At 44.4% G+C, this 22,614-nt stretch overlaps 2 protein-coding genes across 2 annotated transcripts in view; one reads left to right on the forward strand and one right to left on the reverse strand.

Annotated features, from left to right (window-relative positions):
* Positions 1 to 8: 8 nt before the first annotated feature.
* On the reverse strand, positions 9 to 8,041 carry ddx51 (DEAD (Asp-Glu-Ala-Asp) box polypeptide 51). The gene is made up of 16 exons (XM_085432945.1): positions 7,877 to 8,041; positions 6,414 to 6,709; positions 5,883 to 5,962; positions 5,660 to 5,810; positions 5,315 to 5,460; positions 3,479 to 3,550; positions 3,292 to 3,398; positions 3,056 to 3,164; positions 2,830 to 2,969; positions 2,115 to 2,304; positions 1,913 to 2,028; positions 1,729 to 1,845; positions 1,263 to 1,364; positions 1,123 to 1,186; positions 909 to 1,043; positions 9 to 830 (listed from the first exon to the last, which is right to left on the reverse strand). Exons 1-16 carry the CDS (start codon positions 7,897 to 7,899, stop codon positions 813 to 815), a joined length of 1,866 nt encoding a protein of 621 aa, XP_085289071.1. The 5' UTR covers positions 7,900 to 8,041; the 3' UTR covers positions 9 to 812.
* A 248-nt stretch (positions 8,042 to 8,289) lies between these two features.
* Positions 8,290 to 22,614, forward strand: part of cenpe (centromere protein E) — a 28,188-nt gene continuing 13,863 nt past the window's right edge. Inside the window, exons 1-34 of the mRNA XM_085432947.1 lie at positions 8,290 to 8,416; positions 9,749 to 9,858; positions 9,953 to 10,042; positions 10,120 to 10,238; positions 10,326 to 10,445; positions 10,628 to 10,709; positions 10,804 to 10,871; positions 10,943 to 11,017; positions 11,100 to 11,151; positions 11,289 to 11,376; positions 12,451 to 12,580; positions 12,783 to 12,902; positions 12,980 to 13,132; positions 13,205 to 13,358; positions 13,455 to 13,554; positions 15,033 to 15,396; positions 15,473 to 15,529; positions 15,737 to 15,904; positions 16,012 to 16,086; positions 16,172 to 16,243; positions 16,601 to 16,732; positions 16,877 to 17,054; positions 17,134 to 17,288; positions 17,723 to 17,869; positions 18,065 to 18,244; positions 18,813 to 18,929; positions 19,021 to 19,191; positions 19,279 to 19,425; positions 19,683 to 19,904; positions 20,107 to 20,181; positions 20,274 to 20,387; positions 20,469 to 20,585; positions 20,682 to 20,822; positions 20,973 to 21,194. Of these exons, the coding sequence (XP_085289073.1) occupies positions 8,361 to 8,416; positions 9,749 to 9,858; positions 9,953 to 10,042; positions 10,120 to 10,238; positions 10,326 to 10,445; positions 10,628 to 10,709; positions 10,804 to 10,871; positions 10,943 to 11,017; positions 11,100 to 11,151; positions 11,289 to 11,376; positions 12,451 to 12,580; positions 12,783 to 12,902; positions 12,980 to 13,132; positions 13,205 to 13,358; positions 13,455 to 13,554; positions 15,033 to 15,396; positions 15,473 to 15,529; positions 15,737 to 15,904; positions 16,012 to 16,086; positions 16,172 to 16,243; positions 16,601 to 16,732; positions 16,877 to 17,054; positions 17,134 to 17,288; positions 17,723 to 17,869; positions 18,065 to 18,244; positions 18,813 to 18,929; positions 19,021 to 19,191; positions 19,279 to 19,425; positions 19,683 to 19,904; positions 20,107 to 20,181; positions 20,274 to 20,387; positions 20,469 to 20,585; positions 20,682 to 20,822; positions 20,973 to 21,194 (4,371 nt within the window). The 5' untranslated portion in view covers positions 8,290 to 8,360. The remainder of the gene's footprint in view (positions 8,417 to 9,748; positions 9,859 to 9,952; positions 10,043 to 10,119; positions 10,239 to 10,325; positions 10,446 to 10,627; positions 10,710 to 10,803; positions 10,872 to 10,942; positions 11,018 to 11,099; positions 11,152 to 11,288; positions 11,377 to 12,450; positions 12,581 to 12,782; positions 12,903 to 12,979; positions 13,133 to 13,204; positions 13,359 to 13,454; positions 13,555 to 15,032; positions 15,397 to 15,472; positions 15,530 to 15,736; positions 15,905 to 16,011; positions 16,087 to 16,171; positions 16,244 to 16,600; positions 16,733 to 16,876; positions 17,055 to 17,133; positions 17,289 to 17,722; positions 17,870 to 18,064; positions 18,245 to 18,812; positions 18,930 to 19,020; positions 19,192 to 19,278; positions 19,426 to 19,682; positions 19,905 to 20,106; positions 20,182 to 20,273; positions 20,388 to 20,468; positions 20,586 to 20,681; positions 20,823 to 20,972; positions 21,195 to 22,614) is intronic.

The raw sequence follows: 22,614 nt of genomic DNA on the forward strand, positions 1-22,614 counted from the left end.
CAAACACATCACATGAATCATTTCGTTTTATTGAACATTATGGAAAAACTGGATAAATACCCCAAATTACAAATGACACTTCTGAATTTCAGCCGTTTCCCTTTTATTAGTATATTATACTTGTGAAAAGGGGCATTTAAATCCATTGATTTGTATAAAAAGAGCAAAGAGAGCTCGAGCTCATATTTATATTCCGTGAAAGAGCACTGAGCTTGAAAGGCATTAAGAGAGAATTTCAGCCACATTGAAACTAAATAAGATCAACCTTTACAGGAAGTATAATGGCACTTTTCTACATTTAATGTGTTCCAATGCACACAGTGCCATCTACCAGTGCACGTGGATGTTATGAGGATAAGATTTGTGGGTCTGCCAGTAAATCGACAAGATTATAATTGAAGAATATATTAGCAGCTCCCAGCCAGCTTTGACCTACGATGCATGTAATTGAAGCAGCTCTTTTGGTAGAACAGTGTCACATGTTGGTAAACTGCAAACGCTGAGAACAGCACCCTGATCCATCCTCCTGCTCAGATTTCTGAAGGTTTTTTTCCAGGTGTGGTCTGATATACAGCAGACTAACAAGCCACGTCTTTCAGTTCTCTTGGCAAACTCTTGAAATGGTGCATGTTTTATCGCCTTATAATTCCTGCTTCTCTTCAAAGTCAGCATGTGTTTATGGATTTCCAGAAGACTACATGGCTCAAACATGAAGAGTGCTCATGAGACAGCGAGATGTGATGTCATTCTGTGGATGAAATGCGCCGCAGTAAAAGTCCTGACGTGTGTGAAGCCAGCATCATGGCCAGACATCAGCTGGCTCTCTCCTCCTGTGGGCAAACAAAGGTACAATTAAAACAGCGTCTCTTTGTGCATTTTAACGTTTAACAAATTGGTTGAGGTAGCACCTTGATGACATCAGCCAGCTTCTGCAGTGCCTTTTCATATTGGCCTTCCATGCTCCTCAGGTTCTCCGGTTTAACCACCTGCTTCTGAATCCCAGGGCTTCCTGCTTTCACCACCATCTGCAGGAAGTTTTTCTCCTGTGTGCAGCCACAAACACCATGAAACAACCCGCACCTTTGCTACTTTCATCTCATCATCTCAAAGAACGTTATGTACCTGCACTCTGAGCAGAAAGGTAAAGGCCAGGCCTGTTTTCCCCGCTCTCGCTGTTCTTCCAACTCTGAGGACAGACACAGGGTCAGAGCACGTCAATGAGGGCAACAGCGAAGCATTACTCACGGTCTGATGGGCCTCACCTGTGAATGTATGTTCTGATGTACTGCGGTGCATCATAGTTAACCACACATTTGACCCCGCTGATGTCGATGCCTCTGGCCACCGCGTCTGTGCTGATCAACCTTCCAAAAGACAGTTTAAATGTGATATATCACATCTTAACATGGACTTGGTCAGTGAGCACAGATCTCAAAGCCAATTTAGAAATATGCGCCTGGTCAGCAGTTCCTTTCTGCATGGAGCCTGGATGTTCTTCATGACGTGGCCCAAAGGCACGCACATTAGGCTGAGTGTGATCTTGCCAGCTTTGTGAGCAACGCTTGCCACCAGGAAGGACTACTATATCATATGCTTCCTGCCCACTGGCACACTTAAAACTACATTCTGAGTCTGAAAAATTTCTTTGAGGGCCAAACTTTTTAGGACCTGCATTTTGGTCCCCACAAAGATATGAATACAAGCTCACACACACAGACACAGACTTACAGTTGGATCTTTCCCTGTTCAAATTCCTTCAGGGTCTTCTTCCTGTCACCTGGGGAGAGTTGAGAGGAGAACTCGGCAGCCTGGACTCCACCAAAGAGCTGCAGCAGTAGGTGAAGCCTGAGGAGGAGGGAGGTGGAATCAGCACAAGAAGCCTTCAGTCATGTGATTTCAGGAGCTCTCCTACCTGTGCGCAGTCTCTCTGGAATTGGTGAAACAGAGGACTGGGTGGAGCTTCATGCGCAGGATGAAGTGGAGGAGTAGGAGTGGCTTACTGCTCATGGTGCAGGGAACATAGTACTCCTAAAACACAAAGCCACATCAGTCTGTACAAATCAAATTCTGGTTTAGTTCCACTCCCTGCTAAAGGTCAAAAGGGCAGCCCTCACCGTCAAACCCTGGGGGAAGTTGAAGCGGTCATGCCCATGGGTTGGCGAGGCTGCAGCGCTGTCGGCGTGGCCGTAGGTGGAGCTGAAGAGTCGGGGCTGGTGAAGGCCCAGCTGCTGCAGTTTCTCTGGGTTCTGTGTGAGCGTGGCGGAGAACAGCAGCTTCTGCAGTGGCGTCTGAGGTGGAGACAGACTACAAGGACAAGGCGGTCAGCTGAGCACCGACCTGGAACCTAAGTCCTGGCTGCAGAATTGGAGTTCTTCTGTTATGGTTGACACCACCGTGTCTGGTGAGCACACTGACTCTTTTTTATTTAAAAACTTCTGCATCATTCTTTTCAGTTAATTTCTCATTTTGACAAACTGTATCAACACAAGAGACCTTAAAATCCCACAAAAACATTAACATAACACTATGAAAACCTTCCCAGCTGTCTTTTTATTACTTAACTGTAACCTTTAAGCTTTTCTTCGCCTCTGTCAGTGCGCCCCAGGGCAGCTGTGGCTACAATGTAGCTTGCCATCGCCAGTGTGTGAATGTGTGTGTGAATGGGTGAATGACTGAATGTAGTGTAAAGCGCTTTGGGGTCCTATGGACTAGAAAAGCGCTATACAAATGCAGGCCATTTACCATTTACCATTCTGCTGGCCTGAGTTTGTGGCCAAGAATGAGACTGACATCATCTCAATCACCCCACAGTAGATAACACACACACACCTGGCTGATGTGATGCACGCTGCTTCTGTCCTTCTGAACACTGACCCGGGTTCAGCTCTGGATCGGTACACTGCTCCCATCACCTGACTGAGCCAGGACTGGTGCATGCTGTCGATCATCCTGTCCGCCTCATCGATCACCTGAGCAAGTAGCAGACACACACTGTGTGACACACACTGATGAGTGAACTCACTACTGCAGCTCGACAGATTTCAACAGCACTCACCAGAAACCGCAGATGTTCCAAACATAAGCCTGAATTCTTGGTCATGTGGTCAATGAGTCGTCCTGGAGTGGCCACAACAATGTCTGCTAGACTACGCCTCATGTTCCACCTGCACGGACATGACATAGATGCTGAGCTCAGCCTTTTCCCCACTGCACATGTGCACCGAGGACTCTGACAGGAGATGTGCCGCTGCGTTTCTGTGAAGCTTTGTTAGAGCCAGCTCGATTTCTCACCTGTGTTCTGACAGTGATGCCTGTTCTGCAGCAAAGGACTTCTGACCTGCCAGCATCACCACTTTGAGCGTGGTTCCCTCGGCATACGATGCAAACACCCTGTGAACCTGCACAGGAGACAATGTGAGCTGAGTTTCGGGCTCTGTGGAGCACTGCTGGGATGCAAACAGCTTGAAAAGGGTCTCACCTGCTGGGCGAGCTCTTTGGTCGGCAACACGGCTAGAGCCCGGACTTCACACACCACCCTGTCCATCAGCACCTGATCACAGAAAACACCCTCACTGTCTGTGTACTAGGGCTGAACGATATATCGCATTTGCGATAATATCGCGACATGATCGAGTGCAATTTTCTAACCGCAAAGGCTGCGATTATACTCTGGACATGTCCAAATTCATGGGCTGCATCCTCCTGAGGCCGCATTTGTAGACCGATTACGTCACAGCGACGCGCCGAAGGCTGTCCAAATTACTACCATATCCCAGAATTCATAGCGCGGCCCAGCCAAACTCCAGTTTCCAACAATGGCGGCCGCTATTAAGTTTTAAAATTACTCATACTAATCTTTCTGGGTCACAAAATAAACTTTTAAAATATTTTCAGGCGAGAAAGTAGTTGTGTAAACATCGAATATCTGCTCGGTTTATCAAGATATCCCATATTTGCAAAAGTGCTTCGACGTTTTCAGAGGCGTCTGCTACCCACCAGCTCGACAGCTAGCCGGGAGCTCGAGGGTTACTGATGCGGCCGAGAACGGCACAACTCCCGGCACATCATTTTCAGATCACCGCGGAGTTTCGCTGCTCGGGTTAAACGTAATATATAAGTCACTTAGACAACCTAAAAATGTTATTGTTGGGCTTTTTTCAGTGTTTTGTTTGTTCGTGAGTAAATCGGTTTGGCTGAGATTAAAGTTATTAGATTAGAGAAAATAAAACTTTATTAATCCCCCGGGTGGGTTCCTCCTTGGTTTTCACACAGCTGACTAAACGTCAAACAGAAAACTTATTAAACAGAAGTATGAGACAGTCGAGAATTTACGCCAGTGTCTGGTTATATTTTAGATAGCAAGAAGCAGACGGCCGAGTTTATTAAACTCCACCGAGACAGCGGTGACGCTAATCAGAACTAGCCTTCTGATTCAGAAGGCTAGACCGTCCAATTTCACGCCTTGTGTTTATACAATTGCTATTATGTTTGCACTTTATGTGTAATGTTACTGACTGCAAAGATCAGTAAGATGTGTGTATTTTTTATTTATTAGTTTTATTTATTTAATATTATTTTTTAATTGAATGACTGTCTAGTAGTTCACAGATGTCGAAAAACTGAGTGTGGTAAAGCCACTGATTTTTTTTATGTATATTTCTGCAATCTGCACATTGTACTGACTTTCATTTTAATGTTTACACCAGGGTTCCTTGTCAGCACTTTATGCTCAGATGTTTGTAAGCTAAAAATAAACTATTGTGTATGTTCAAATATACTGTTGTGATTGAAGAAGTTAAATAAAAATGTCAGTCATCAATTCATGCATCACCTCATGTCATCATAACAGAGGTCTGTCTTCAAGGAAAGAACAGTTTAAAATTAATGTAATATAGTATTGGCCATACTATATGATGTATTGCTTGTCTTTGTTTAATAATACAGAAGACAAAGACCTTAAAAAATAATCGCATATCGCATCGCAATCGCAATATTGGGGCAAAAAATCGCAATTAGATTATTTTCCATAATCGTTCAGCCCTACTGTGTACTCCAAACAGGCGGCAGACAAAGTAAATGGTAAATGGACCGGTTCTTATTTACACAACTTGTACATTCACCCAAGTGCTGTTTCTAAGTGTTTCCGATCTAACATTCAGACACATTCATACTCTGACGGATGCATCGATGGGGTGGGTTTCCAAGGATACAGACTGGAGCAGACTGGGATCAAACCACCACCTACTAACCACCGGTTAGTAAGTAACCTCCTCTACCACCTGAGCTACAGGTGCAGCAAAGACATGGCTCTCACCTGTATGATGGGGATGACAAATGACAGAGTCTTGCCGCTGCCTGTTGGTGCAGACACACAGATGTCTCTGGGCTTATAGCCCCCTCGCCCAATCAGCAGGCCCTGCTGGGCGCTCTCCAGGATGGCTGGGATCACCTCTGCCTGCACTGTGGAGGAACATTTAGTCTCAGGTTAAGTGTGTGTATGAGTGAGAGCTGACACATGGTTGTGGAGACCTGTGGAAGTCAAGACAATTTTCAGTAATACTGCAAACTACTGTACAAAGAGCCTCCTTGGCACGGCTCCATTTGAATCAAAGGCTGTGCTCTAACGTGGCTGCACAGCAGACACATTTACTAGCCTCACCTGGAAAGAAGTGCTGGATTCCATTACTGTGCAGGTTTTTCAGGAGCTGAGCACATAGCCCTGGGACATCAGAGATGGAGATTAGGTTGTTTTTAATGTCTGTGTGAATGACGTGAGGCTCAGCAAGCCACTGGGGCAGAACTCTGTCGACCTGTGAAACGAATGCAGTGTGAGGGTAAGTAAAAAGCCCTGTGGCGCTGCGAGTAATCGTGCTTCTCTTTACCTTTGGGACAGGTTTGCTCTCAAATCCTCCTATGAGTGTGAACCCAGGCAGAGTGTCTGTGGTAGATTCAGGCGAAATATCTGCAACCCAGACATTTAGATGTAAGCATACCGACCATCTACAGAGACTACAGCATGAACTAGGTTCTTTTTATCCTTGCGCAACTTTTTACTGGCTTGATCGTCACAGAAAAAGTCTATTGTCAAAAGTCGTGGATTACTTGTCTGCACACTGCCCATCTCTGCTCCGACCAGCCGGCTGTCGCGTTTGTGGCGCTCCAAACACGTGTTGCACAGCATAGCAACACGTTATTTTTGACCAGGAAATAAAAAGCAGGATATATACCATATAGCCAAAAGCAGTCCCTTGTCTGTCTTTATATTTTTGGTAATATAGTGTATTTTACAGCATATGTACCAAATGTGTGATAAGCTGATAATACCCCCAGGCTCTTAGACAGGCAGAATGAAAGATTAACTCAATGTCTTCATACCTACATCACATGTGAGCATTGATAATTAAAAGAACCACCTGACTGGATCTCCTCCTGGTGTTGTATATTTGTCTGTTCAACAGGCTCCACACTGCATGAAGCTACTGTTTCTGAGTGCCTCTTCTTGTGCTGCTGAGGCTCTAGTCCACCATCTACGTCAGCCTTTCTTTTCTTTTGGGCATCCACCTGCTCTGCTGGGTGTTCATGGAGGGGTTCTCTCTGCTTAGCTGAATGGCGTTTCTGCTTTTCTTTAGCCTTCTTCTGCAGTTTAGCCAGTAATGCCTTTGACAGAGTCTCTTTTGACACACTCCCATCTTCCTCCTCTCCCAGATACCTGAGAGTAACACACATCCACAGTCACAGGTTGACAATTTTTGGTCAGTTTAGAAACAGGCAACATTCAAGTTATTAAAGCTCCCCCCCCCCCCAACAAGAACATTATGCAAAGCTAAAGAAATGCAGCAAACAGAGGAACGCAGCAACAGAAAGAACAGCTACTGTCATCTTCCTGCATTGTTCGTATGGTCAGCATCCTGGAGATCCGGGATGACCATTCTAGGGATTTTCTCTCTGCATCACGTTATAGGGTCCGGGTTCAAAGCAGTCTGAGCTCAGCGTACTTAATGTGACCATTCAGCACTGGAACACCTGATATATGACAGGACACCGGTGTTCCAGATTAACTGGTAGACTTTTAAGGAGCCGATACTAACAAACCTACTAATAAGCACTGAATACTTCATCTATTACGTTTGTGAAGTTACCTTAAACAGTACACGATTGTCCCAGATGACTACAGTTAAACATATATGATATCCAAACTCACTACGTCATCATTACAGATGATTTTCAAACTGAATTCATTTCCAGAGAAACGACAGAGGCAGACTATGCTAACGGGATGTGATGTTACAACACTAGTCTAATATTAATGTGTAATATTTGTTCAAGACGTATTTCTTTGTTATGGAAAACAACATTAAACTCATCATGAACAATAGGAGTGGGGATTTCTGGAACTTTGTGTATATCATTTGGCACTTCTTACAGGTGTAGACTGAAAGTAAACACGCAATAACATTTAATTTAATTTAAAGGTTTATGTGCAAGACGCGGCTGCCTCGTGCATGGGAATATCACCAGGTAAACTCGAGACAGTTTTTAATATTTTATTGTTCAAGAGCAATAAGACTGACGGAGTGTGTTTCAGGTAACCTCACAAATGTCAAAGATGAAATACTCAGTGTTTATTTGCTGGCTTAAATGCAAGTCTGCCACACATGTGTTTGACCGTCACTAGTTATTTGGCGACACCGGTTAAATCTGGAACACCGAAAGCTTCCACAGGCCAGTTTTATTTACTCCATCAAAGCGAGACAGAGTTATAAAGTGGGCTGTGACAATGTTCACATCTATCTGGATATGTCCGTAAAGTGGCACACATCTGGATAAAAACTTTGTAAATGAAATATAAGATCTGAAACTGGCAAAGCAAACCTACCTATTCACGAGAAACAGAGACATGTTAGCAGCAGAACAACGCGAACTTTATCAGATCTCCCATCCAAGGGTTTCCAAACGTGACAAACACCGAACCCAAAACACCTCCACTCTCTCGCGTGGTTCTGCACAAGGTGCAATTTGATGACGCCACCAAGGCCGGGCGCACATGTTTGTCGTCAATCGGGCACGTCAATGTTGGTTTTATGTTCAGTCTCTAAAACTAGACTACTTTAGTCTCATTGAGTGTCATATTCAGATCCATCACCTCAAACTCTCAGTTAAGATGGATTTGTAGAAGCACAGCATTAACCAAAACCTAAGCCGATCATTTATCGTCCTCGTTTCACAAACACAAATGGTCCAGTCCACGCGGAGATGTTGGCCAATCAAACGTCAGGAGCAAAAATTCAAACTGAGAAAAGCGCGTTGGTCTTCCTGCTCGCATTTTGTGTTGTTTTTGGAGATAGACCGAAGGAGCGAAGATGACAGAGGAGTCAGCGGTAAAAGTCTGCGTTCGAGTCCGTCCGCTTATTGCGAGGTGAGCCTGGACGGCGGCGCTGCCGCCGCGTTAAAAATTCCCGTTAACTGTTGACATTGCCCCGGTAGCATTTTGAGCTCGTCAGTTATTTCAACCTCAGAGTCGGCTCTGGCGCTAAAGTGTTAGCAGTTAAGGCAAGTAAACGTCGCGTCTCTTTAATGAAGTTTCACAGAACCAGGAAAAAAAAGTGTTCTTTGTTTCCACGGTGTCCCGACCAGAACAGACATGTCATACCACTATACCACTATCAAGCACGAAAAAAGGAAAAAGGTTTCTGAGCTGAAAACGAGTGCGAGGCAGCTAGCAGACTGCGTTACCGGGGCTAAAAAGTGATTTCCGATGTTGCTGTGTGTTGTTTTGTGTAATATCTTTACATCATATCAGAAAATAGACTGTAGTGAACAGGATTTCTGAATGGATTATATATAAAGTAAAGAAACGAGCTGTTTTTCATCTCTATGACTGGGCTTCGTTGTACCCACATTATAATCAAGTCTTTTTTTGCTCACTAAAATATGCTTATAGAAATGTGATGTAATATTTCTTACAATTTCTGCTGCCCTCTTGGCCAGATTAAATCTCTCTTGAAAAACGTATTTTTAATGTCAGTGACATGTTTTACCCGGGTAAATAAAAGATATGTAAAAGACACTTGCCAAATATTGATTGATCTTGTCTGACTCAAAATACGTTTGATGTATTTTTGACAGATTATAGGTCAACAAGTGTTTTAAAATAGTTTAATTCCCACAATCGCTTTTTGCCACAACACTGGAACAGCTGGCTGTGAGCTGATTCAAGGAGTGCCAACTTTGGGATGCTCAGAAGGATCAGGGTGGTTTTCATATCATCCGCAGTGAAGTGAGAGTTCTCCGTCATTGTAAAAATGCCTGTTTGCTCCCAGCCTGTTCCCTTTGCTGATTTAAAAGTAGACAACAGGTGGTTAAATCACACTTGACTAACATTGGTTATGTGACAGATGCACAGTTTAGACAAAAGACAGCAAATACTCTTGGCAATGGGTTCTGCACAACCCTCAATGCACCTCTTGCCTCAGCCCTGTCACTTACCTGGGCTCCAGACTGACACTAGCAGTAGATCAGCTTGTGACCCCTGAGGCTGGGTTTGTTTACTCCCAGACGCAAACTGTCGATGTAAGACAAATGTGTTGACCACTACAACATGAAGCGATCCTGATTTTCTTTAAGATAATGCTTGCCTTGCTGATTGAAAGCAACAACAGGTTTGTCAGTGCAGAGCAATAGTAACCTGTTGTTAAGAAAGCATCTCACTGTTTGTGCTTATGTGTGTGGAATGTGTGTCTTTGTTCAGGGAAGAGAGTGCATCCGAGAATGCGGAGCCTGTCCAGATTTTCTGGAAAGCTGACGAGAAATCAATTCACCAGATTGATGATGGAAATTCCACCAAGAGCTTCAGCTTTGGTCTGTATTCAAACATACAGAAAAAATCAGCGATTTATTTTGGTTTTGTTTCACAGTAATGGGAATGCGAACACTAACCTTTCTCTGTTAACAGACCGAGTGTTTGCCGCTGATGAAACGACCAGTCAGCTGTACAATGGCATTGCAAAGCCTCTGGTTGTTTCCACTGTCGAGGGATACAATGGTATGTGCAGGAAACGATGTTTGATCCCTCGTTGGGTGGCATGGTTTCTTCTCTTACTTTCTGTGTTTGCTGTACAGGAACCATATTTGCTTACGGGCAAACTTCTTCTGGAAAGACCTTCACCATGATGGGGACCAGTCGCACCCCCGGAGTGATACCTCAAGCTGTGGAGGATGTCTTTCAAAGCATTAAGAATGTAAGAATGGTGACACATGTTCGAAATTTGTTGCGGTTGGTATCAGTCTCTTTTCATCCTAAAGGGTCACTTCTCTTTCAACCCAAGTTTCCCAAGAAGGAGTTCCTTCTCAGAGTGTCCTACATGGAGATCTACAACGAGACTGTGACGGACCTGCTTGTCGACAGCTGGAAAAGAAAACCTCTAGAAGTCAGAGAACAAATCAATGTAGGTTGATCATTTAGATGACTAGATTCAGAACGCTACTTAGAGGTTTGGTTCTCAGCATTTCTGTGTTAATTCCAAATCGCTAGCAGTGACGTGTCTCAGACTCTAGGAGTGCTGTAATGCTATGAAGTGTAGTGTGCTGTTTTACATGAGCTTTGTATGTTAATGATTACTGTTTGCAGAAAAACATCTATGTGGCTGATTTGACTGAAGAGTTGGTTACATCTCCTGCACAAGTCCTAGCATGGATTCGGAAAGGAGAAAGTAAGACATGCGATGAATTCCAAGAGTTTTTTTTTTTTTTCTTCTTAGTACAGGCCATAACAAGCAATACATTTTCTGTACCGTCCCTCTCCAGAGAACCGACATTATGGCAAGACAAAAATGAACCAGCGGAGCAGCCGATCGCACACTATTTTCCGGATGGTAAGAAGCATATAGCTACAGTCATGTGGGAGTCTATGGAAATGCATTTCTCACAATGGACTTTTTCTTAGATCCTGGAGAGCCGGGAAAGGAGCGACCCAGCATCAGGTGAAAGTAGTGATGGAGCCATCATTGTGTCTCATTTGGTAGGCTACCTCTCTTTCATTGTTGGCCTGGTTTGTCTTCTTTCCTTTGTTTGGTAGCTAACGGTTTTGCTTCATCTTGCAGAATTTAGTGGATCTGGCCGGATCTGAGAGAGCAAGTCAAACTGGAGCTGAAGGTAATGTGGATTTAAATCCAGCATTTTTTGTTTGTTGAATATGGTTGGATATCATTTTGGGGTAACCTTGCAAGTGTATGCTGCAGTCTACACATTTTTGAGCAATCCAGTTTTCTGCTTTATGTTCTGTGTCCTAGGTACACGTTTCAAAGAAGGCTGTAATATAAACCGCAGCTTGTTCACGCTCGGCCAAGTGATAAAGAAACTGACCGACGAAAACCAGAAGTAAGTAAATAATTGAGCTGACGTTTGGTACTCGATGTGGGAAACGCCACACACCCTGCAAATATGATATTGTAACAGTACTGTCCTTCCCTCACAGTACAATGTTGTCAACTGCAAATTATTTCCTATTTTTTCCAATAACAGAGTTATCTTATTTCATTCATATTGAAAATGTGACTGAACCATTAGCTTGTGGTAGCTTTGTCAAGATAAGTTGTCCCGTGTTGGATGGTTCTTTGGTTGAGCCGATTTAATGCAAGTTTGTTACCTTATCTCAGGATGGTTATGCGTGAGATGAGTTTGTAGCATTTCCAGAGTATTTTAATGGTTTGAGATCCTTCTTGAAGCAGCCACACTCAACAACAATACTCAACTAGGCAGTGGTGTTTAGATGGTGCCCAAGTGTTATGTTTTCATACTGTGTACTCCCAGCCCCCCCCCACTAGCAGATGGCCTCCCCTCCCTGAGCCTGGTTCTGATGGAGGTTTCTTGCTGTTAAAAGGGAGTTTTTCCATCCCACTGTCGCCAAAGTGCTTGCTCTTAGAGGGTTGTCTGATTGCTGCCTTTTTCTCTTTTTTATTGTAGGGTCTCTGACTTGCAATATAAAGAGCCTTGTAGCAGTTGTTGATTTGGTCCTATACAAATAAAACTGAATTGAATATGGCATTCGGTATTGCAGCAGAAATCAGGCAATGTTTTTCCAATCTTCTATTGTCCATTTTTACTTTGAGTTTTTAAACCAGTGGCAACCAGTCGGAAAACTGCTTCTCACTGAATATTTCCTTTTGAGATCTTTCTTTGTAAAACCTAGAAAAACGAATGAAGTACTCTGACCAGCTCATCTGGCCATGGTCAAAGTACTGAAATCATTTTCAAATATAAGCGGCGTCTCTGTGAGCAATGAGCTGTAGTTTTGTCTCATCTAACCAAAGGATGTGCTCCCAGTCCAATTTTTTTCAAAGGGCCAAAGAAGCCTTTAGAGAGCACGATTTCAGCCACAACAAAAATTAAGTGTGTATTTGTGTTGAACACTAAATGGAAAGTGCAGATATTACCTAAATATTTTCTCTTCAGGGGTTTCACCAACTACAGAGACAGTAAACTGACCCGCATCCTGCAGAACTCGTTGGGTGGGAATGCTAAAACTGTCATTATCTGCACCATCACCCCGGTCACTCTGGATGAGACCCTCAGCACTCTACAGGTAGGGAGAACATGACTGACTGTTATGTAATCCATTTGAAAAATGCTTTCAGACGAGAAATTGTGTAGTACAAACTTTATTGTCTTACACAGATGATAAAGTTTGTGTGAAATAAAAGTTAGCTGAAGCTTTGACGTGTGAACCACTGAGAACATAAACTGCTAAACACTTTAACCCACCTGCTGTGACTTCTTTGCAATAGTTTGCAAGCACAGCAAAGAAAATGAAGAACGACCCTCACGTAACAGAGGTGTCAGATGATGGGGCTCTGCTCAAAAGGTATCGCAATGAAATTGCAGAACTCAAGCGACGACTTCATGAGGCAAGTGTCTCCACTTTTCCTCTTCTTCCTCCAGCAGCACTGATCTGCACACACTGACCCATGCACATCTCATGCAGGTTTCTTCAGTCACGCAGACCACTGTGACAGAGAAGGAGGTTCTCTCCCAGCTGCTCCAAGAGAAGGATCAGCTGCAGAGAGAAAAAGAGGGCCTGAAGAGAAATCTGGCCAATCTCCTTGTGACAAGCTCAAATCTGGTCCCAGTCCAGAAGGTAACTGTGCTGAACCATGAGCTGCAGTTCTCTGTATGTTCGCTTTAATCACAACATGTGTTCTTTATCAAGATTCCAAGCCGCAGGGTTACCTGGGGAGGAAAGATGGTAAAACTTGGCCATCCATCTGGCTGTGTGGGGAGTTTCTCTGATCTCAGCTTTGCAGAATCTTTCACTCAGAAGAGAACTCAGTCAGATTTCTCCTGCCTGATGGAGCTGGGTGAAGGTAACGAGGAGCACAAAGGATGAATATTCATGCCACGATGGAATTTTGCTGGGGTGTTATTTTTATTTTTTTCATATTCTTGCTCTATTTTAACAGACGATGAGGACTTTGACTCCAACTGGGGAATTCCAGATGAGCCGTCAGATGAAATGGAAATGAGTCGAAGCTCTGTGACTGTTCGTAGCTTGGGAGACAGGTACGTGTCTGAGCAGTTCTGTCACCAATGAAGCCTCGTATTCTCAAACTTAAAAGCCATATCAGACACCAATCATTTATTTGTATTTATTATCGAACGTGCCTGTGGGTTACCCTCAGTCGTCCAGAATTCACTTTACCCACTTGAAATGAGGAAAAATGCTCCCTTGGTCTGTACTGCTGCATTGTATCGTGATGGGTTAGGGGCCTTCTACGGCCTGTCTTCTTGAGATTGTGCTGGGAGACACAGCAGCTGTTCAGGCAGTGACGTGTATTGATGTGCCAACCTGGAGGAGTCAGACTATCTGTGAAACCTCTGTGGGGTCCATGTATTCCCCTGTGCTACTGACTGTTGCCAAATGAAAAAGTAGTAAAGGAATGTTGTTGTTGAGTCAAATGTGTTGCTTATGAGTGGGTGCTGGTATTCCTATTGTGTCCTTTAAAAGGAAAAAGGTTTTTTGTGCTCACCAGCTGAACTTCGTTGTGTGAGTGTTCGTTGCTTCTTTCACCTGACTTTTTTTGAACTGTTAGTCTGTTGGTTGCTTAATGGGCAATCTTCTGAATTGTTAAAGGGCTTTGACAAGTCAGTAAACCGTTTCCATGGTAGCAGCAATGACTCTTGACTCTTTTTTTTTTTTTTTTTTTTTTTTTTCTGGTGTTTTCTTAAGCTGCAGCAAATTTACTTCTCAGAATCACTGTAGAGAGGGTGAGGTGCAGAGTGGTGTAAGTGGACTGATTCTTATTTAGCACTTTTAACTCTCCGGTTTATACAACATGCCACGTTCACCCAATGCATTTTAAGTGCTAACATTCCCACACATTCATACTCTGATGGATGCATCGGGGAGCCAGGGATTGAACCACCAACCTTTCCAGGCAGTAGATGACCTGCTCTACCTCCTGAGAGTTTAGCAGGACTCTGGGTCTGAGTTAGACTGTTGAAAAAATTGGCGTATCCATTTCCTAGTGTCAGAGGTTTATGATGTCTGTGGTCTTCACTGGAATGTGTTTGAGCTCATGTGGTCCATGAAGAAGGACACTGTAAAGTCCAGTCTACCAACTGCATGACTTTGAGAGGTCTGACAGATCTGTGTCACCCCAGCCCCAAACATTTGTGTTGTTCATCAAATAGATGGCAACACATTTTTCTTCACCTACTTCTAAGGTGCACGGAGAAGAGAAAGATCTGATGATGTGAAGACTCCTTCACATCATTCTCCTTTCTACGTCTTAAAGTAACACATACTCAAAATTACACACAAAATGCAAATAAGCTAATATAAAGTAAGTACAGGAACATTAAAAGGGGGAGGTCCACCTGGACCCTGATTAAGGCCACAAGCCGGAATGCGCCGGTCACTTAATAAAGCTGTTCCCTAATATTTCAAGTGCCGCTGGAGTCGTCGCATCATGCGCCATCACTGTGTGCTGGTGTGTAACATAAACATGTCCCGGTTGCTTTTTTTTTTTTTTTTACAGTCCCAGAGACTTCATGTCTCCTGATTGTCTGCAAGAACTTTCAGGCAAAGTGTCCAGTCTGGAGATGCAGCTGGAACAGGAGAGTCAGGAGAAAGAGACGGCCCTGTCAAATTTAGATGTGTTAAAGGGCAGAGTGGCAGAGCTGCAGCTGGAGCTGGAAACGGAGGTGCAACATAGACAGGAAGCACTGGAAAAAGTGCAGACTGGAGAACAGAGGAGAGCAGCGCTGGAAGCGCTGCTGCACACTGAAGCTCAGCAGAGGCTGGAGGCCACACAGAAAGCTGACACGTTGGAGCTGAGAGTGATGGACTTGGAGAAACAACTGGGAGAACACAGTGACGTGGACACTGAGACAAATGAACAGGTATGCTGTGTTTGACTCGGGCTCTGTCTGCCAAGCGTCACATTATCATCACTTGTCTTAATCTTCTGTTTTTCAGATGAGAAAAGAGTTTGCTGAGACCATCCAGCTTTGTGAAACTTTGGCGTCAGAGAAGGTAAGTGTAAGGTGAAGAGGTTAGAGCAGTTACAGCAAATATCCTATGCTTTCTGTAAAGGGGCAGACGGATTTTCAAACAAAGCCCATGCTGCACACTGCTCTAAACTCACTCTCAGCTTTCTTAACACTGGAGTGTTGAAAGCCCTCAGTGCAGTCGTCTGACGTGGAAACTACAGCGGTGTTAAACTGGATGATACTGTTACAGGACTTGGTGGCTGCAGAGCGAGACTACCTGAAACAAGAGCTGGGCATGTTTATAGAGCAAATGGAGCGTCTGGAGACAGAGAAGGCTGCTGTATTACAGGAGCTAGAGGAGAAGAGGGAGATGGACGAGTTCAAATCTCTAGAAGAGGGGTGCAGGAAGGAGAACGAGGTAACGAGGAGAACTTTCTCAGATCCACTGACAACAAAGTTTCACAGAGCTGTTTATCAAATATGTTTTCAGCTCACTATGTTCACTTTGCTTCTGGAAACTTGCAGAAAGAGTTAGAAAATGAAATTGTAAGCTTGAAGAAAGCTGTTGAGTCCTCTGAACTCCAGCGTATGCAGCTCCAGGTAAGATGAGTGGACGTGTAGAGTTTATTGATCCGAAACATTTTGATTTGATTTGTCTTTAAGCTTTTGTTTCTTCTTTTGAAAGAATGAAATCAAGACTCTGACTGAACAGCTGAAGAAGAAGGAAACAGAATTTGCACATGAGATGGAGAACCTGGTACGGCCAGTATTTCAGTCACGTGACGTGGAACATCATGTAGATGTGACACTGTGGAGTGTGCATCTGTCACATGTTAGAAACCAGTAGCACCTCATGCTCCGAGCATCCGTCTGTCTGGAGCAGTAGATGGGCCAACACTGCAGTCTTACCGATGTGTGTGTGTGTTTGTGCTTAATATCAGTTTATGTCATTAACCTGGAATAAACCAGGCTGTTCTCACGCAAAGTGTGCTTGCTTACACTTGCTTACAGTCTTAGCAGGCTAACATGTCCCATCTGAGCGCTGACAGGGTGCTGAAAGCAGCAGCAATCTAACGACGGCACAAGCTAACTGTTTCATGTTTTCTTGTTTCAGGGCAGTAAGGACTTGGTGCAGGAGGTGCTGAAGCTTCGCCGCTCTCTGGATGATGCAGAGCTGCTGAGCAGAGACACAAGGAAGGAGTGGGCTGTCCTACGCAGTCGCAGCATTTCTTTGGAGGAGACGAATGTACGTAATCAAACACTAAAATGACAAAAAATTATTTTTTGCAGCACATCTATCCTCATTTTAAAAATATTCCAGGAAGTGTGAGCCAACAATGGCAGCTGTAAGCGATTAATGCATCTCCTGCTTCTTGACGATCTCGTCCAGGTGACTCTGACTGCCAGCCACGAGAAAAGGGAGGCGGAGGTGAAGAGTCTGCGTTTTCAGCTGGAGACGGAGAAGTCGCGTTACAGAAAGATGCAGAGCGATCTCCAGAAGGAGCTGAATGTCGCATTTGATGAGAACACAAAGCTCACCACTCTGCTAGATGGCAATGTGCCTAAAAGTAGGTTTCCACGTGTTGCATTTATAGACTGTAGCCCATCATATGAACCTGCCCCTCGTAACATTTGCTCCTTCTCCAGATCTGATTGACAGCATAGAGCTTGAGAGAACTGTTGCCAATCTAAATAAAGAGTTGATGGCATCTCGTCAAGTGGAGACGGCCTTGAGAGCTCAGCTAGATGAGCTGGCTGTATGTCAGACTCTCCCAGATAAAGTGGACGCCTTGGTAAAGCAGGTGAGGCCCAAATATCCTCTAAAGCCAATCTGACATCATCCAGTTGGGGGGGAGGGGAGCATGAGCACGTTTGCAGAGGGTCATAACTAGCACCAGAGGTTATTCAAATAGAAAGTGAAGCAGCTACTAGGCTCTTCATTTGCTGCAGCTGCTGAGACAAATGTGAGGACAGGTACTTGTTTGGTGTACTTGGTGGAAACATTGGGAAGTACAGGCATGCTATAATATATATGATATAATAATGAGTCAAAGGGAAAGCCTTTCAGTGAGGCTGAGGGAAGTGTCGGCTTAGTCATCCAGGATAAAAATCTCTGGATCGGGCTTAAAATGATATCAAGTTTAATAGTCCTCCAGAGTGTGTGCAGTTATGTCTGAAGAGACAAAACATTTATACGTACGGCTTTCCAAACAACTGTTGTCATGTTTTCCTTCAGCTTGAAGGAAGTGAGCAGAAGCGAGGAGCTCTGGAAGGAAAACTGAGCGACGTGCAGCAGCTGATCAAGGATTTGGAGGAGAAGCTTGCTGACAGCGAAGCTTCCAGAAGCACTGAGGAGGAGATTAGCAGAGAGCTTCAAGAACAAGTATGACACTGATAGCTGCTCTTATTACAGCTGAGCACATGTGCAACCATTAGCCCATCAACAGAAAAAGAGTTAAAATCATTCGATAATACAGTTTTACAGTTTAGCTGATATCATTCAACTGCACATGTGAGTGTCTTGAAGACTGTGATTCGTATAGCTATGACAAAAACAGAATTGTATGTATTTATTTAGATCAGCCAGTTAAATGAAGAACTTCGGTGTGTGCGAGCTGAGAAAGCAGAGCTCCTGTCCGAGCAGAGCACTGCTGATCAGAGGTTTGCAGAGGAGACGGAGAAGCTGCTCTCTGCTGTAACATCTGTGACCGCAGAGAGAGACGAGCTCAGGTTGAAGCTGCAAGAACACGTGGACAAGGTGAGAGAGTGGTCAGTGTTTCTGTAAGAAATGTAGGACAACCATATAACACTGGAGTCTCTGTGAATTGCCCCTTTACTGCGGTGGAGGCGTTTGTGGGTCGCGGTAAACTCAGGGGCCATGTTGTCAGGGGTCTTAGAGATGGGTTGAGAAGTTCAGTCACTGGGGTGGAGTTCAGTAGAGCTGCTGCTTCTCCGCATCAACAGAAACCAGCTGAGGCACTTCAGGCATGTGACAAGGATGTCACCTCAGCTGGTCTGGGTCCTACTGAGAGGAAACCCAGCGTGTACCCAGGACACGCTGCAAAGGTTCCATCTCTCGACTGGCCTGATCTGACCTGTGCTACCCTGCATAAGTTGTAGGGGGAGGTCTGGCTCCTCTGCTTAGACTGCTGTCTCTAACCTCACCTTAATGAGCATGAAAAAAAACAATTTTCCGTTTTATGAGGCCTTCTGCTGACATGTTTATCTGTTCGGATATGAACTGTGTCGTACTTGAACTTTGTGACTTTTATGTGTGAAAAGCGATACACGAATAAGTTGTTACGTGATGTTTGCTTGTTTTCCAGGTTGCTGAGATGCAGGTTGTTCTACCGTCTGTTCAGGATGAGCTTCAAACACAAAAAGAAAAGAATTCAGATCTCGTGAAAGCTCATGAGCAGAAAGAGTCTTATTTAGGGGAGAAGGTAAGTGATATGTTATTTCAGGCTTGTTGCTCAGTGTGTGGACTCTAAATGAGTCCTCGAGTCAGAGTTGTGACAGCTGGAAATGTGACAGATGCTGAGGCTATCACAGGAGCTGCAGTGTGTGCGAGATGAGAAAGAGGCTCTCCTGATGACGACCTTTCAGAGGGAATCGGAGGATGTGGAGAAGCTGAGCGCTACCTTGGCTTCTCTCACTGCTGAGAGAGACCAGCTCAGGACGGACCTGCAGGAAAATGTGGAAATGGTAAGTTGCTGTTTCTACTCTTCCTTCGTGCTACTGTTCTTCTATCAGGTTTGTGTCAAAGCAAACTTTTTTTTTCTCTCTTTACAGATGATTGTGAATCAGGAGGAACTGAGGACGGCCCTGGGGCAAAACTGCGAGCAAAAGAAGCAGATCAAAGAGCTAGAAGAACAAATATTGAAGCTGGATGGGCTTCCCAGTGAGCACAATGATAAGCTGGTGGAACTGCAAACACATGTAAGACTTTCGGGGTGCTTTTCTCTGTGTAGCATACATGGTCAGGAAGACGTGCCGATCTAATGTCATCTCTAACCACACCCAATTATAAAAGTCAATTTTTCAGTGACTGCTGCCTCTTTTAAGTAATAAAGTATTAAGCACATGGGAAGAGACACATTGCAGCACTACAGAATGCACAGATGAAACTCTTTTGTGTGCTTCAAAATGCAAGTGGAGCTTGTTGGGGTTGTTTAGATTTATGTTTTCACTGACAGGTAAAGGCTTTGACTGAGGAGCTGGAGAGTGTGAGAGTAGAGAGAGACAGTCTGCTGTCTGAGAAGGAGCTCAGCACTCAGACCTCCACCGAGGAGATGGAGAAGCTGCTGTGCAGAGTGACGTCTGTCAGCGAGGAGAGAGACGAGCTGCAGGAGATCCTGGAGGGTCTGAGGCAGGAGAAGCAGCAGCTCCGGGCAGAGCTGGAGGACAGGGTGGAGATGGTTTGTAATCAGTCCATTTATTTATTGATTCCACCCCCTTTTTAAACACAGGCATGTGTTTGCTTAGCAGTAGACTGAAACATTATCTTGAGATTTTTTTGACAATAAGAAAAATGTCACTTAGCAAACAGCATGCAAACCTGCCTGTTCGGGGGCAAGAAATAAACAAAAACCTTGCTCTTTCCTTTCCCCGATTGAGCAGCTGCAGGGTGCTCTGCAGGCTGTCACAGAGGAGAAGAGCCAGTTGGAGGGTGATCTGCAGCGTAGTACAGTCACGGTGAGGGTTTTGTTTTTGGTCACACTGGGAGTGTCAAACATTTTGTCTTTCATTTGTTGAACAAATACCTTATTTTCCCCTTTTATTTTTAGGCTGCTGAGGCTCAAAGTCTCATGCATTCCCTTCAAGAGCAGCTCAAAGAACAAAATAAAAACTGCGATCTCGAAAGAGTTGGTCAAGAAACGCAGGCTCAGCTGAAACTACAGGTTTGTTCCCTGCAACATGTTTCACTAAGCTGGATACCTGCTGTGCCTTGGAGGTAATTGTCCATGTTTTCTTACTTTCAGGTCGAGGAGACCAACTGTCTACTTCAGTGTCTTCAAGAGGAGCTAAAGGAGCAGAAACAAAAGCTGTGTGATCGTGTGCAACTCTATGAGCAAAAGGAAGTGGACTTTACACATCAGGTGACTTACATTGAATAACATTCATCATTAATGAATGAAGTTTTTAAATTTGCTCTTTTGTCTACAACAATAATTTGGGTACCTTCCCTTTAACAGTTAACGAACCTCTCTGAGGAGCTTGACAGCGCCCGAGCAGAGAGAGATGCCCTGTTGCTTCAGAAGGAACAGACAGAGAGCAGACCGAGCAGTGGCAAAGATGCAGGCAGTACCCTCCAGTTACAAGAGCTCACAGACCAGGCAGGACTAATTTTCTATACTTGCTTTATTCTAACATGTGTACAGTCAGCAGTTTTACTGTGTGCATCCCTTTGTTACTTTCAGCCACCATTTTCATGTCTTTCACTGTTTAAAGTCACAGTTTGGACTGACCTTTGTGTTTCTGCACAGATTCAGAGACTGACTGAGGAGCTGGAGAGTGTGAGAGCAGAGAGAGACAGTCTGCTGTCTGAGAAGGAGCTCAGCACTCAGACCTCCACCGAGGAGATGGAGCAGCTGCTGTGCAGAGTGACGTCTGTCAGCGAGGAGAGAGACGAGCTGCAGGAGATCCTGGAGGGTCTGAGGCAGGAGAAGCAGCAGCTCCGGGCAGAGCTGGAGGACAGGGTGGAGATGGTAAAAGCTTAACCAAAATCAGAATTTCAGTATTTATTTTTTTAGCCCGGTTGGGTTTTCTGATGAGTGCACACAGTATGATATTTGCCCTGTATGCCATCACCATCATGATCCTAATTGTTGGATTTTAAATCAATTTTAAATTTAAAGATTGTTTTTACTCAGGACCTTCTTGCTGTGCGGCAACAGTGCTAACCACCGTGCCACCGTGCACAGCAAGAAGGTCCTGAGTTCAATTCCACCATCAGGCCGGGGTCTTTCTGTGTGGAGTTTGCATGTTCTCCCCGTGTTTGCGTGGGTTCTCTCCGGGTACTCCGGCTTCCTCCCACCGTCCAAAGACATGCAGCTTGTGGGGATAGGTTAATTGATTAATCCAAATTGTCACTAGGTGTGAATGTGAGTGCGAATGGTTGTCTGTCCCTGTGTGTTAGCCCTGCGACAGACTGGCGACCTGTCCAGGGTGTACCCCGCCTTTCGCCCTATGACAGCTGGGATAGGCTCCAGCGCCCCCCGCGACCCTGAAAAGGATAAGCGGAAGCGAATGGATGGATGGAAGATTGTTTTTACTGGCCTGGGTCTGCTGGAGGTTACTTCATGTTAAAATAGAAGAAACCTCCAGCAGAGCTGTCACCAAAGCGCTCACTCATAGGGGGTCATGTGATTGTTGGGGTTCTCTGTTTTCTTTGTATTATTGTAGAGTATTTACCTTACACTATAAAACAGAAAAGCGCTATATAAAAACAATTTGCTTTTATGTCAAATCAACGTGCACTACTTTTGTGTTTGCATTTGACTTACAGCATCTCACTGGATATATTGTTTGTTTCAGTAGATTCATACTTGGTATGTCATCAGCAAATGTTAAATGGACTGGTCCTTATGTAGCGCTGTTCTACTCTGAGCACTCGAAGCGTTTCATACAACTTGCCTCATTCATACAAGCACTTTTTTCTTTCTATGCTTAAGTGCTGTCTATCTAATATCCACATGTATTCATATAGCAACTTCTTGTTGGTGTCTTGCCCAAGAATATCTGGCATGGAGAGAAATGCCAAGCTGCAAGCGTCAATGCTCACAACGAGATTGCTCCTGGCATCACTAGAATACCCCTCTACCACGATGTGGTGGTGGTCATTCACTATTTGCAGCAGTATTGAAATCAACTGTGTTGCCTTTGCCTCCTTTAGCTGACACACAAGTTCACACAGACACAGAGCTCCTCCCCTCACTAACTAATGAAGTAGTTGACGTTTGTCAACACTTCAGGAGGAATTTTAGAGATCAGTAAAACTAAGCTAGTAACCTATTAAGCAGTTGTCAGTCAGTTATATATGAGCCTGTACATTGTTACGTTGCTCCGCCTATCAAAAAGTCTGCACCTGCACAAGTATATCACCTATCAACGGTTATCGGACTGACG

Source organism: Copadichromis virginalis, linkage group LG15, assembly GCF_057382275.1.
Source record: "Copadichromis virginalis isolate Kocher_CV1m ecotype Utaka linkage group LG15, C_Virginalis_male_GT1.1, whole genome shotgun sequence".
In the NCBI taxonomy this organism is placed as follows: domain Eukaryota; kingdom Metazoa; phylum Chordata; class Actinopteri; order Cichliformes; family Cichlidae; genus Copadichromis; species Copadichromis virginalis.

Coding starts and splice junctions, on each gene's coding strand:
- ddx51 (XM_085432945.1), bottom strand. CDS start 7,899: ATGTCTCTGTTTCTCGTGAATAG. Junction 3,551..5,314: donor TTGTCATCCCCATCATACAG/GTGAGAGCCATG, acceptor TTCTGTGATCAG/GTGCTGATGGACAGGGTGGT. Junction 2,029..2,114: donor ACTTCCCCCAGGGTTTGACG/GTGAGGGCTGCC, acceptor TTTGTGTTTTAG/GAGTACTATGTTCCCTGCAC.